The sequence below is a fragment of the Colletotrichum fructicola genome (assembly GCF_000319635.2).
Source record: "Colletotrichum fructicola Nara gc5 chromosome Unknown KSG_Nara_v1_contig03, whole genome shotgun sequence".
In the NCBI taxonomy this organism is placed as follows: Eukaryota; Fungi; Ascomycota; class Sordariomycetes; order Glomerellales; family Glomerellaceae; genus Colletotrichum; species Colletotrichum fructicola.
The window spans coordinates 6,203,068-6,216,776 of record NW_027094053.1 but is presented as its reverse complement, the minus strand read 5'-3'; the positions used below and the strand labels follow the sequence as shown (position 1 = coordinate 6,216,776).

Sequence of the window (13,709 nt, the reverse complement as noted above, 5' to 3'; positions counted from 1 at the left end):
GGAAAATCCTTCCACCGCGCGACAATGCATAAACGGGAGAGGCGGCTCAACTGCCAGTTTCATTCTCTAGGCCCACAAGATGGCGCCAACAGCGTCCTCTTTGGCATGGAAAACGGGTTGTGAATTCCCACTTGTCGGACCCGTCAGGCCATCGCGGGATGGCGCAGGCTCGAGCTTGCCGCGCGCTGTGCAGGGCAACGGGAGGGCGCCGTCGCCGCCGCCGCCGCCGCCGCCGCGCCGCGTATCAACCCGATCAGTCGGGTGGCTTGCTATTGTCCAGGTAGAATCGTAATATCGCCAAAGCCTCCCTGAGGCTCACGTCAACGACAGCGGATATCCCGTTGGGCCCGTTTGGACGGGACAAACAAGGCTATGCGACATGCCCTTGGTTATCGCTAAACGAGCCCCTCGCAGGACAAACTCGACTTCGGCAGCCGCCTGCCGGATCTTCATGCAAACCTCTGCCATCAGGCTTTATCACGCTTGTTATGTTAGTTGAGGCTCACCAAGAAGCCGATATCGATATTCGCATCGAATTCACTTGCCGACTTCACATCAAAGAAGATAGTGTAAAAATAGACGCTCTGCTCGTCCGATGTGAGAAACTGCCGCAGACATCTGTGCATCAGCCTGTTGCAGACAGTTCACACTAGTCAGGCTGATGGTGTCCTCGGTCAAAAGTCGAGATGACATGCTGCATTCTGTCTGACAGCCCTACGGAAGCAGAAAGCTTCCATACTGGTGGATTCTCGACCAACTATTCATCCCAACATCACTAGTGAGACTGCCATACTATGCGAATCAGGGCTGAGCACGACATGGCCGAACAACATACGACCAGCATTGCACTCGGTGAAGATCAAGTTTCGAGAATGCCGTCCAGCCGCTGGGCTGCATACTCTGAAGGGTTCGACGTCTTCGCTTACTGACGTGCGTAAAGGTCCAGTATTCCCAACTTTGTTTTTGAGACCGAGAGGATTAAAAAGTGGCTATCAGAAGAGAGAGAACGGTCTAGAGTGCTGGATAACCCATGCCAGATTAAAGGGCGACGATCCGACGATCTAACTGGGGTGGGGGCCCCTACATAGTACTAGAGCTGCAGGTGCGTGCAACGCAAAACGTCTTTATCTCCTAGTCTGTGAGATTTGGCCTCAACCCTTGTAAAGGGGCGCCGCAAAACCACCGAGGCCAAGTCCATAATCAGGAAAGTCGACTTCCCGAACGAGAAGCAAGCTGCAGACCCCCAGATATCAATCTAGTTGACAAAGTGCCAAGTGAAGATCATGAATGATGAAAAAGACGGGTCGTCGTGTTTTTGTTGTTGGCAGCTAGATTTGGCAAGATGCATGTGCTCAGGGGCATGCTGGAGCTTGCCTAGAAGAAAACCCTCTCATTGTTGGACATGGCATGTGAAGCACGGACGAAGACCCGAAAAGAGGAAGTTGTTCAAGTTTGTTCAATTTCACCGCTTTTCATGACAAACATGCAAGTGCTATCTATCAAATCTATGTCTAGACCGCCCTTGCGCTCAAATGGCGCACCGCACCGGAAGCGGAAGGTACATCATTATCATGTTCACATCCCTACGCAGTAAGGTAGCTTAGAGCTTCTCCTTCTCGGCTTGTGGGCGGAGACCGTACACCGTGACGCCCTTGCCGGCATCATGCCTCGTCCTCTCGACCTCCTCGAATTCCAAGGGAGCCGAGTTAGGAGCAAGGACGTGTTGACGGTGCCACGGCCCAATAAACAAACCATCGGGGTCGGCCTCGTCGCGGACCCGTCGCCACTGGACCAGGTCGTCTCCGTACCACTCCTCGAGCTCCGTGTTCTTGACGGTGAAGTTCTTGGCCCAGTGAGGCTTGCCACCGAGGTCGCGCATGAGCCATTCGAAACCCTGGAACCAGCGCTTCAAGCCGGGAGGATCCAGGTCGTAGGGACGGTACATGGTGGCGTTGAGGTTGAGCGTCGGGCCATCCTTGATGGTGCTGTCGAGCCACGGGCGGTTGCGCTGCTCGGCACTGGTGTGCACGGTGGCGTCGCACACGCGGACCTCGACGGGAGAGTGGATGTAGAGACCCTCCGCGGAGTACGGGATGCCGTGGTCGACGTAGTAGGGGTCACCCGGCTGCAGCCTGTTGATCCAGGATCCGAGACGCATGAGCGCCTCCGGGCCTCTGTGGAGCGGGATGGCCCACTCGTTCACGTACTGGCTGTACAGGCAGTTCATCCACAGAGCTTTGTCCATGGGCTGGACAGCTCCGGTGGTGTAACCGTTCTTGAAGCCATATTGCATGCCAAAGACAAACCTTGGAAAGCCGTCAGCATCCGCGTACTCGCTAGTCATTGGGCCGTGGGGGTGTGTGTGTTGGACTTACCACTCGATCCATGGAGTAATCTTGGGGATGTAACGCGACAGGTAGAGGAGATTGTGGTAGATGTGATAACCGAGCGCTCCATCGTAGTAACCGACGGGAGGGTCGCGGTTCTTCTCTCTGCCGGACTCGAGGTCCTCCTTGGTGACGATGTCGGCCTTCCATACGACCGCCCTCCTGGTATAAGGCAGCCACCACACCCGCACAAAGTCCGACGAAGTCCACAATTTGTTGTTTTGCTTCCAAGCATCCAGCATGGTGGTATCAGCCTGGATGGTCTGGTTCCACCTTAGACTGAAAGCAGGGACAGCTCGGAAGCTGACTTCTGTGATGATACCCAAAGCCCCGAGGGACAGGAGGGCGCCGCGGAACAGATCCGGGTTCTCATCCGGCGAGCACGTTACCGTCTCGCCGCTGGCCAGGGTGATCTTCAGGGAGGAGATGGCCTCCGACAGCAGTCCGTATTTCAGGGTGCTGCCACGGGTGCCGGTGCTGATAACACCAGCGATGCTCTGCTCGTTCACACTTCCCAAGACAGGGAATGACAGACCGTGCTTGTTCAGCTCCTCGGTCAATTGCCAAAGCCGGATTCCGGCCTGCATGACGACCAATCCCGTCTCCTCTGTGTAAAGTTAGCGCCGGAGCCGGGTTGGACTGCAAAACAGATATGCTTACTGTCGACAGACAACACCTTCCTGAAGTCATCCAGGTTCACAAGCCAGTTACTCGTGCACGTCAGGTCTGACGGCGAGTGGCCGCAGCCGACTGTGGTGATGCGCCGCCTGCACTTGCGAGCAAGCTTGATCGCTTTCTCGACTTCCTGTTGCGACTGCGGCTGGATGTACAGCTCGGGCAGCGAGGCGAAAGTCCGCGCCCATGTCGTATGAAAGTGGGCTGCGCGGGCCCGGAAGGGCACGCCGTCGGCGGCCGCATCCTCGATGATGCCCTGGATGTGCGGCTCGAGAGACGCAATTGCAGCCATCTTGCTTGACAAATGATTAAAGCTGCAAGACAAGAGAGGAAGATCACGACAATTGGAGAAGAAACAGCTCCTCAAAACCAAAGATGGAGGCTGTTTGTATGGCTCCTTGTCGGTGAAGGATGTGAGGGAAAAAAACTGGTGCGTTGTTCGAAATTGAGGCTAACGACGGGTTATATTACAATCCTAGTTTAGCGTCCGTTATGGGGAAGGAATGGATTCTGGTTCGATTCGCAGGGATCGGATCCGGTGTGGATGACGAGTCAAGGGCCGTGGCTTGAGGTGGCTCGTCTCAGATGAACATGGATATATCATGTTCCCCGACCGCCACTTATGCCGGCCGGCGAGGGCCGGTAGGAGGCAGATTGAAAGGCCGCACAGAGCAAGGGTCACTTTTTTTCTTTTTCTCTCGTTAGGGGTCCATGACACCCATGTTTATCGGTTTTTGCGGCAGGTTGAGACGAGCTGACACGTGCAATCTGGCGACGAAAGTCGACGATTCTTGGCTCACAAGAGCTCTGCATGAACCCCACCGCCACCGGCTTCGTAAGAATTGACGAGAGTCCCAAGTTTGACCCGAGCAAAACGTATACTTCGTACGCGGCTTGGCCTGGGCAAACCGGGCGGACGGGTTCTGGGTACGCTAGAACTACCGGCGCGCCGGCAAGCCCAAGAAAGAAGCCCACACAGCGATTATGGTTAATAACACATTGTTCCTAGCTCAGGAGCTTGGAAGACCCAGTCAATCTTTCTAGACCAGACTCGCTCACCGACCCTGTCGTGACCCTCTCATATCAACCCGCAAACACCTCGACCTCTTCCGCCGTCCGACTTAAGTCTAGACGCCGCCTGAGCAAGACCCCATCCAACCTGTCCGTACCATCTCACCTCTATCATCGAACCATCTCTCCCCGTTTCTCGTCTCATTCACTATCATCCACATCAAATCATGGCCACTACCACTACAAGCCTCAACCCGGCTACTAGGCCTAGCGTTGCCTCTATTCTTCCTCCTCTCTTCCTGGGCACTGCGACCTTCAACACACAACATGTAAAGGACCCTCTTCAGATGCCCTACAGACAAATCGTCTCAAGGGCATTGGAGCTTGGTGTGAACGGTTTCGACACATCACCATACTACGGTCCTTCAGAAGTCCTGCTGGGTGACGCGCTGGCCGCTCACACCGCAGCCACCAACATCCCCAGAGAATCATATGTCCTCGTCACCAAGGCCGGCCGTATCGCTGGCAACGAGTTCGATTACTCGCCCGCATACGTGCGCTACTCAGTCCTCCGCTCTCTCAGCCGCCTGAACACCAGCTACCTCGACCTCGTGTATATGCACGATGTCGAGTTCGTTTCCCCTTCAGAAGTCCTCGCCGCTGTTCAGACATTAAGACAGCTTCGCGATGAGGGAAAGATTCGCTTCGTCGGAATCAGCGGTTTCCCCGTCCACGTCCTCTGCAGTCTGGCTGAGATGATCCTCGCTGAGACCGGCGAGCCTTTGGATGCCATCCTCAGCTACGGCCACTTCACCATCCAAAACCCGACTCTCGGTTACGATGAAGTCGTCGCCGGCGCCGACCACACCAACGACCAGAGCCCTCTGAGAAGATTCCGCAACGCCGGCGTGCAAGTCGTTCTCAACGCAAGCATGCTCGGCATGGGTCTGCTCACGCACACCGGCATCCCCACCAACTCAGAGCAATCAGAGGGCAAGGCCGGTGTCATTGCGAAATGGCACCCCGCCCCCGACGATTTGCGCACAGCCTGCAAAAAGCTCTCGACGTTTGCCAATGAGGCCGGGGAGCGGTTGGAGACGATCGCTCTTCATTGGTCGATGGAGGAGTACGCCCGCGTTGGCGCCTTGGCTGGTCTTGGCGTCCAGCTCCCTGGCCAGGGGGATCTGCGCGTGGGTGGCAGTGTCATGGGTGTGACCAACGTTTCTGAGCTCGAGCAAACAGTCGACGCCTGGAAGAAGGTGCTCGAGGGAATGGGAGCCAGCACCGAGACTGGCTCGGCGGACAAGTATGAGAAGTTGAAGGCGTTGGTGGAGCAGAAGATGTGGCCTGCGTTGGGTGAGTGGAAGGGTTACAGCTGGGCCAGCCCCGACGAGGGCTTCCAGAATGAGAGAAGTGTGGAGAAGATGGGCACGATACCCGCGGAGGATGAGCTCATGAAGATTGTCACTAGAATTTCCAGCAACTTGTAAGCGATGTGTTTTATGAAGCTTCTACGAATTTCAACATCACTTTTTAGCGCCTGCACTTAAACATACTCCTCCATCATGCGATTAAGAAACGATAGTCGTCCTTCATAGTCATTGGCCAGCAATTCTGCATGTAGATATGGACTTGGTGCATGCAAAAGCAACACGATTGGCTCAGTAGATGCATCTGGTGCGGCGCAGTCTGATCAGGCTGCATCTGCGTCAGGCAGAGTTTGAGGCGGACTAGCCGTCAGCTTTGCGCACCTTCAATCCCATAAAACCCCTCACTTGGGTTCCCGACTTTCCTCAATGCTTTCACGCACACTCACGCTCGCTTTTATCCTTTCTCCACAGGACGAGTCCCGATGGCGGAGCCATTTGGTCTCGCGGCAAGCATTTTTGCTACTGTCCAGATTGCAGATCGGATTATCTCCCTATGTAAACGCTACATAGAAGGCATCAGGGACGCGCCGAGCGACCTACGGACTATTCTCGTAGAGACCTCGGCGGTGAAGGCCATTCTGGAGAACGTAAAGTTCCTCATCGAATGCGATAACGGGCATTCAGCCATTTTTGACAGCTTGAGCGGTGCATCCAATCCTATCGAAGGGTGTCGTGAGACCATGAAAAGCCTCGAGGCTCTATTTCGCACGGAGACTGTCACGACGCAGACCCTCGGCAGGTCCAGGAAGCTGAAGGGCAAGGCACTCATGACACTTGCAACCCTAGCGTGGCCATTGAAAACAAGCAAAGCCGCGAAGCTCCTACAAGACGTCGCTACACACAAAAGCACTATTACCCTGGCCTTGACTGTCGATGCTACGTAAGTACCAAAATTTTGAAACATGTAAAAGAAAATGAGTTTGTCACTGACTCTGGGCCGAAGCTGCGGTATTCGAGACATAGTTGAGAGAACGGCTTGCATACAAAAGTCTCTTTCAGATTCGGAGCAGCGGGACGTGTTCAATTGGCTACAGGACACTGACCCATCCCCACTGCATCATCTAGCACAGAAGAACTACGAAGCTGGCACCTGCGACTGGGGTAGCAGACTTCCAGAATGGACCAGGTTTCTGAACGGAAGCGAACGTTGTCTTTGGATTCATGGCATATCAGGTGCTGGAAAGACCATTTTGGCCTCTCAGCTTATCAAAAGGATCGAAGATCGCTGCTTAAACTCAAGGTCCGAGAGAGGATTCAGTGTCTACTATTATTGCTATTTTGGCCATAACCAAGACGAGTCTACCCCTTTCTTACGATGGGTTCTCAACCGTTTGTGCCGGAAGGCCCAAAAGGTTTCAAACCACCTTTGGGAAGTACATAAATATGGCGAGATTCCGAGCTTAGCACACCTCTTGACTGCTCTTGGGCTTGTTCTAGAGAACTTCGACGAAGTTTACGTGACAATCGATGCTGTCGATGAGAGTAATCCTCGCGAAGATTTACTCAAGATTATCAGGGATTTGGTTACGGATCCCAGATTCGATAAGATACGATTGCTCGTTACTAGCCGAGAATATCTGGATATAGAGAAGGATATGGAAAATATTTCAACATCAATTTCTATGGGAAATCCCTACCTTGAGGCCGATATTCGACACTACACGTGGTCACGCCTCGTTAGAGAGAGAAAATTCAAAGACTGGCCCCAAGAACTTCGAGAAGAAACATTGGAGGCTTTGTCAAAAGGTGCAAAGAGAATGTGAGTGGTACCCAATTTCAAGATGTTCTCTTCCAAAGCTAAATAACGATGATCTCACAGGTTTCGCTGGGTCGTTTGTCAGATCGATTCTTTGCGACGTATCAAAGGCAACACCGCTGCCATCAAATACGAGCTCAGAAGACTTCCCAAGACCCTTTACGAAGCATACGACAGAATCTTCCAACAAATATCAACTGAAGATATTTTTATTGTTAACCTTGCTCTGAAGTGGATGTGCTTTGACGGCAGATTCAACCCCGGATGTCATCTTACACTGGATGTTCTACTCGAAGCGATTGATTGGCAGCTTGCTGTCGCAAAGCCTCGAATGCACAATGAACTTCGTGATACTGAAACACTTCGCGAACTTTGTGGGTGCCTGATATCAATCACACCAATCACCACGACAAACAAATCCCACGTTGAGTTAGTATCGTTCTCTCACTACACTGTTTTGGAATACCTGGCTTCAAATCAGCGATATTTACCTGATCCATTTTTCTCTATGGAAGATTCGTCTATGGCCCTCGAAAAAGCGGACTTCATATTCCAGAGGGTACTGCACATCAGCAATGATGATACAGTCCTGGAAGTAGAGTCGTCCTCGGGAGATGGCATACCACTTTTTGCTACACTCGCAGCATATTGCGTCCGGCAAAGCCTGGATATCGTAGTCAAATTCGAGAGCATTCTTCATGAGAACGAGAAGCTTATTAACTTGGCAGCTGGACTTGTTGACGATGGGAGATATCATTTCTCAAGCATCAAAACGATCAGTGGAGCGGTACCAAGGGTGGACGCAATGTTGAAATGGCACTGGGATGTGCTGCCCAGTGTTGAAATCCGCATCTTAGCAAGATTTCTCCTGCTCCAGTGTTATTCTTTGGCGCAAGAATGGGCCAAAATAATTGACCTGCGGAACGCACTACAGACCAAGGTTCATTGCACGTATGACGTTTTGTCTGAGTGTAGTGAGCCTCATTACGTCACTGCAAGCTTGACTGACTGCTTCGCCTCGTTGTCAGCTTATACCGGTGTTCAGGCCCTGCGAACTCTACTGCAAGTCGGTGCTGGACTTCTCGATCCACAGGGAGCCCTTCTTCCTTCCACTGCAGTTCACTACCACGAACTCGAATGCGACGGTTGGTGCACGCTGCAGAGACTTTGGAGTTGGGTGCAAAGGTGGATAACGAAGGCCAGCTCGTTACTCCACTACAGATTGCGGTCACGACTATTGATGTCGATGGAGTCCGAATTCTGCTTGAAGCAGGAGCAAATCCAAACGCCAAAGGTTGCCCAAGCGCTCCTCAGTGGCCAACAACGAGCCACTTATGTGACTTCAATATGTTGAGTGGAATGCATCCTCTGCAAATTTGCGAAGCAGACTTGCGGTCTCATTTCGCGAACTGGGGATTTACTGGACGTGACTTTATGAGTTCAAGAAGAAAGATAAGAGAAATGTTGATCGAATGTGGCGGCAAGCGTGACGCCGCCGCTGACTGATGGCGCATGTAGCACAATTTTCTATTTACGTGTCCACTATTATTTGTTCCATCATCAATACTTAGTTACCGACATTGGGGGTCCTGGAGCATGATTTAGGTATCCTTACAAACCACACATAAGCATACAGCCTAGCACCAACATTAGGAGATGGCGATTGACAAGTACATGTGGAAACAGCACGCTGCACAAGCACGCCATGCAAGTTCAAGATAAGTGGTTGTCATCATCTGTTTTAAAGTAAAGGCGGCTTGATCATTGATGCAAAATGCTCAGGTGACATATCCTACCTACATGTAGGGATTGGCACGAACCTAGTATGAACAAGCCATGCTGAGTCGGAAACAGTTGGTTTCAACCTAGTAAACGCCAGGAAGGATCCTCCACTTAACTGTCTTCTTATAATTCTCCCAATCCTCTCCGTACTTCTCAGAGCAAGCCACGTCGTCGCGTCCCTCACGATGGATCAGAAGGATAGCAAAGTACAGAACGTAAAAGTACGTGAAGAGCATACCCCAGCCGCGAGCCGCTCCTTGAACAACCTCGCGACCATCAAGCATAGTAATCGCACCAGAAACAGCACTGCCAGCAGGAAGAATGATGTATCCAGCAATAGCCGTGGGCGCGCTGAAAGGTGAGGCTTGGAGCCAGTCACCAAAGTAGTTGATGTGACGCGACATACCCCACCAGCCTCCAGTGAGCAGCTTCGTGCCTCGCTTGGTCTGAATAAAGGGCATACCCTTCACACTGGGGTGGTCAGGCTGCGTGCGGAAGAGCTTCTTCTGGGTGTTGGAAGAGCGGAAGATGTACAAGCCAGTGGCGAACACGGCAAAGACGGACGCGATGCCAGTCCAGCCCAGGTGCACTGGGTAGATAGAAAGGTAACGGGTCTGGGTGGAGTAGAGGAAGGGAACCCAGGCAATGTCACCGAAAGACAACATGAAGCCCATGCCGTCGGTGATGATGTCCATCATGGTAAGGACGCCGGCCTCATAGTACTGGCCTTCGAGAACGTAGTAAGCCTGCACAGCTGTCGTGAAGATGATGCTGTCGGACAGGTACCCGTAGTTGCGGTACTGCTTGGCGCAGAAGGCGAGGTTAAGGATGATCCAGCCGGTCAGACCAGGGCGGAACTCGAACCAGGTCTTGATGTCGATCTCGCCGAACAGGGGCAGGGTGACGCGGGGGTTCAGCTCACGACCGATGTAGAAGTCGTAGATGAGGCTGCCAGTGTTGCCGCCGACGGCGAGCTCACGGTTCTCGGTGTTGCCGGGCTTCACGCTGAAGCTGCAGACGTAGCAGTACACAGAGAGCAGGTAGCCGATGATAATGTTGGCAGTCAGGAGCTGGAGGTAGTTGTCCGAGATGTAAGTCCAGACAACGAAGTCGGCACCCTTCAGGTAGGTTCCGACAGCAAGAGCTGCCAGCTGCAAGACAGTGGCGCTGAAAGCTGTATGCAAAGTTAGTATTTGACCGTCTCACACGGAGCATGGGAAACCTACCATTGAAGCGGTACTTCAGAGGGCGACCGGACTCTCTGAGCTTGGTGCCAAGAACCTCCTGAGCGGGAAGAACAACGTGAAGGACCAAGCTCAGGAAGTAGTAGGCCAAGGTCCAGCCGAAGACTTCCCAGCTGCAGAATCCCCAGACGCCATCGGCAGGCCAGGGAATTTCAGCCTTCAACTTCTCCAAGCTCAGCGTGCGAGGGCTGAGGGTAGAAGGAGCAGGACATCCAGACTTGTCATTGCAGACGAAGAAGAAAGTCCACAGAAGAACGGGGAGTCCGAAGACAATACCGAAGGCTCCCGGACTGAGTGAGAAAGAGTGGCGTTAGCGGTGAGAACGCGTTGTAGGGGTGGACGCGACTTACGGGCCTCCAAACTCGTACTTGTGCTTCTTGACAGCCATGTTTCGATCCCAAGTCTCGTCGATTGAGACGAAAGAACGACCTTGACACTTTTTCGAATCAAGTGCTTGTCGAAACGACCGTATATCGACACGGCGCGATCGGTTGAGAACGCGACAGAGCTGCCTCACGGGTCCGGGTTGACCCCTTAATCCGTTGGGGCAGAGAGGAAGATTTTGCGGGATTGGCCCGTGCATCCTGCCAATTTCCCGTTGCTGGGTCGCTAAACGACAGCTGAGTGGCTCGCGGCGCCCGGCGGAAGTAGTTCCTCGGTGCCGGCCCCACTCTTCCGTCGTATTCGGGTTGCTGCCGCCCCGTTCCTCGATCACGCGGTCCGGAAGCTGCTGGCCCGGCGCAGTGGTCGCCAAAAGTACCAATTCAAGTCATCAAATATGCACGCCGAGGATTCACCAAGACTTAAGGATTCAACTCATCCTAAGCACTTGATGGCGATTTCTTTCACTGTCATTGGCCGTAGGCTGCAGCTAGTTGATGCATTCTGGGACCTGCTCATGGGTGCGGGAGGCATCGGATCAAGTTTGGCCATCAGATCATCAACACATCTTCTTCATTACTCATCAAGCTCTTGGCTCATTTTGACTATTGTACACCATCGTTCTCAATTGACGTCATTAGCAACGCCGAAGCTCATTCTCCTTAGTACACCTTCTTCTCGTCGTGGTGAGAGCACATCTTGCCATGGCTAGATTTCTCAGCCATCAATTTCCAGCGGCGAAACTGCTGGAGAACACCGGCGCGTCCGCGAAGAACAGGCGTAGTATCAGCACGAGGCGGGACACCCTCAAGAGAAAGGGCGAGGGTGGCCATCGCGCGCCCGGCCGCCTTTGTGTTCACAGTGATAGCGTCCCAGTTGATATTGTCCAGAGTATCGCAAGCCAGATGGTAGCAAGGATCGTTCTCACCCTCTCCCGTAAAGATGGAGGCCGTTGGAATTCCTAGGGGGTTAATGAAGCCCGCGTAATCCGAACGGTCGTCGAACTCAGACCACGTCACAGTTTTGCCGTTGGCCTCCAGGTAGTCTGCCAGAAGCTGAGGGCCGATGCCGCTGTTATTGTAACTGGAAAGCTCGTAGATCGGGTTCGGAGAAGCGATCATATCATAGTTGAAATAGTACTTGATCTTGTCCGCTTCCTCTGAGCTGAGGTTCTCGGTGTAGTAGTAGGAGCCGACCAAGCCGGCCTCTTCAGCAGCCCACCAAGCAAAACGGATCTTGTTTGGGAACCCGGTGTACTTCTTGACGGATCCCATCAGCTGGAGCAGGGCAGCAGTGCCGCTTCCATCGTCATTGATACCAGGGCCCTCAAGAACGCTGTCGAGATGGGCGCCGAGCATGATAACGCTGTTCGAGTCACCTTCCTTGGTCTCGGAAATAACGTTCCAGGTCTCACGCTCTTCGAAGATAGAGTCGACGAGGAGGGTAACGACGACCTCCTCGCCAGCAGCAAGGGAAGCCGACCAAGCCTCACCAGTCTCCTCGGTAATGATTCCGAGAGGGACGAGAAGACCAATGTTCTCAGCACCAAGAGTTGGCTTAACGATGTCGTCACCGGGGACGTTGTTGTACAAGATCACGCCCAGAGCGCCCGCCGCCTTCGCGTTCTTGATCTTATCGGAAATAGCACACACGCCTCGCTTGATGAGAGCAAGCTTGCCGGTGGCGTCAATGCCCTCGAATGTCTCGGGAAGACATCCGGAACCGTTCTCATCGTCAACTGGGGTGTCGATGAGAGGGGCAGTGATGCCGTCTGGAAGAGCAGTCGCGGTGTTGTACTCGGCGCTGATGACGATGACGTCCGCACCGTCGGGGCCGGTCACGGAAATGGCGTTCGTCTGCTCGAAAGTGTGGTTGAAAGGCTGCAGCCAGGTGTCCATCTCCTTGGCGAAGCGAGTCTGGGCGCGCTCCAGGACGAAGTCAACTGAGGCCTTGTAACCCGGGGTGCCGAAGGCGCGGGTACCACCATTGTCGCGGCCGATCTTGTTCAGGTTCCAGAGGACGCGCTCCAGTCTAACATGCGTCGCGTCGTTAGCCGATTGAGCTTTAGAGTCTAGCAGTATGTGTAAATACTCACTCCTCGGTCTTGACGTCGGCCTCGACCTTGTCGGCCGTAAGAGGATCGGTGGCCAGGCAGCTTGAAGCAAGCGCCAGAGCGGCGGCGGAGAGGTAAGTGGTCTTCATCGTGACAGACGACTTAGCAAACTCACCGAAACCGGAGAAGAGACCGCGAGAAGAGAAGGGCCGGTTGCACTCTCATAAACACCACGCGATCTCTGGGGAAATGTTTACTTCTTATACTGATCGCCCGCCGAGCCCAACCCGCATGCTGCGTTTCTTTTGTCATCTCAAAAGTGCCATGCTTTCTCACTCTGAATGCGACGCCGAGCGGCGAACAGCGGAAGCTCATTCCAAGCTCGAGCTCAGGTTAAGCTTGGCATGCAGCATAAGTTCACAAAACCCCTGACGGCGAGCATGGGTTGAGAGCGGGGAACCGTAAGACATCGCGAATCAGAGGACTCAATCACTGATAAGCATATGCCCAGAAGTCCTGCCGCAAGGTCACCTCATGCACCGACGGGGCCAGTTTCCACATCAAGTCGAGGAGACGTGAGGGGAAAAGGCAGGAACAGACCGCACTTTGGCTGCGGGTTTGTTTGTCTGGTCGCGGCGAAAGCGCGGCTCGCAACATCTTGGCTCAAATATTCGCACGCCACGATGTAACCTCAAAGGGCAGGTGCCAAGACATTTCATATCGCGGGGCGATGTGTTTGGACCAACAACTGTGCGGCGTAGCATCAATTTGCAAAGGACCTGCCCATCTGGCTCGTCTGCCGTGCTGGGGTGCCTTGTGAAGTCATGCTTCCATTGGCGCTTCCAGCCGTTCTCCTTACGACGGCCATTTTTGCAATAGCCGCATCTAGTCTTGGCTGCCGACCTCCAGAATGATGCAGGAAGGACTGATGGCTAACAAACGGCAGTGTGCAATAGATGCAGGTCAGGCCGGGTTATGTGCCAAGATGTC

The 13,709-nt window shown here is 53.5% G+C and overlaps 5 protein-coding genes across 5 annotated transcripts; 2 read left to right on the top strand and 3 right to left on the bottom strand.

Moving 5' to 3' along the window:
- Positions 1–1,600: 1,600 nt before the first annotated feature.
- alo-1-1 (putative D-arabinono-1,4-lactone oxidase) lies at positions 1,601–3,354 on the bottom strand (the record flags this gene model as incomplete). The annotated part of the gene is made up of 3 exons (XM_032031355.1): positions 1,601–2,306; positions 2,376–2,994; positions 3,048–3,354. The coding sequence occupies 3 exons, from the start codon at positions 3,352–3,354 to the stop codon at positions 1,601–1,603; spliced, it is 1,632 nt and encodes a 543-aa protein (XP_031889318.1).
- Positions 3,355–4,300: 946 nt separating this feature from the next.
- ARA2-2 (D-arabinose 1-dehydrogenase) lies at positions 4,301–5,563 on the top strand (the record flags this gene model as incomplete). The annotated part of the gene is made up of 1 exon (XM_032031354.1): positions 4,301–5,563. One exon carries the CDS (start codon positions 4,301–4,303, stop codon positions 5,561–5,563), a length of 1,263 nt encoding a protein of 420 aa, XP_031889317.1.
- Positions 5,564–5,925: 362 nt separating this feature from the next.
- On the top strand, positions 5,926–7,645 carry CGGC5_v006585 (uncharacterized protein; the record flags this gene model as incomplete). Its single annotated transcript, XM_066151710.1, has 4 exons — positions 5,926–6,383; positions 6,447–7,262; positions 7,323–7,496; positions 7,585–7,645. 4 exons carry the CDS (start codon positions 5,926–5,928, stop codon positions 7,643–7,645), a joined length of 1,509 nt encoding a protein of 502 aa, XP_066009148.1.
- A 1,479-nt stretch (positions 7,646–9,124) lies between these two features.
- On the bottom strand, positions 9,125–10,673 carry erg-3-1 (Delta(14)-sterol reductase; the record flags this gene model as incomplete). The annotated part of the gene is made up of 3 exons (XM_032031352.1): positions 9,125–10,215; positions 10,268–10,575; positions 10,636–10,673. The coding sequence occupies 3 exons, from the start codon at positions 10,671–10,673 to the stop codon at positions 9,125–9,127; spliced, it is 1,437 nt and encodes a 478-aa protein (XP_031889321.1).
- Positions 10,674–11,328: 655 nt separating this feature from the next.
- Positions 11,329–12,868, bottom strand: APE3-1 (Aminopeptidase Y; the record flags this gene model as incomplete). Its single annotated transcript, XM_032031351.1, has 2 exons — positions 11,329–12,697; positions 12,762–12,868. 2 exons carry the CDS (start codon positions 12,866–12,868, stop codon positions 11,329–11,331), a joined length of 1,476 nt encoding a protein of 491 aa, XP_031889320.1.
- Between the last annotated feature and the right edge of the window lie 841 nt (positions 12,869–13,709).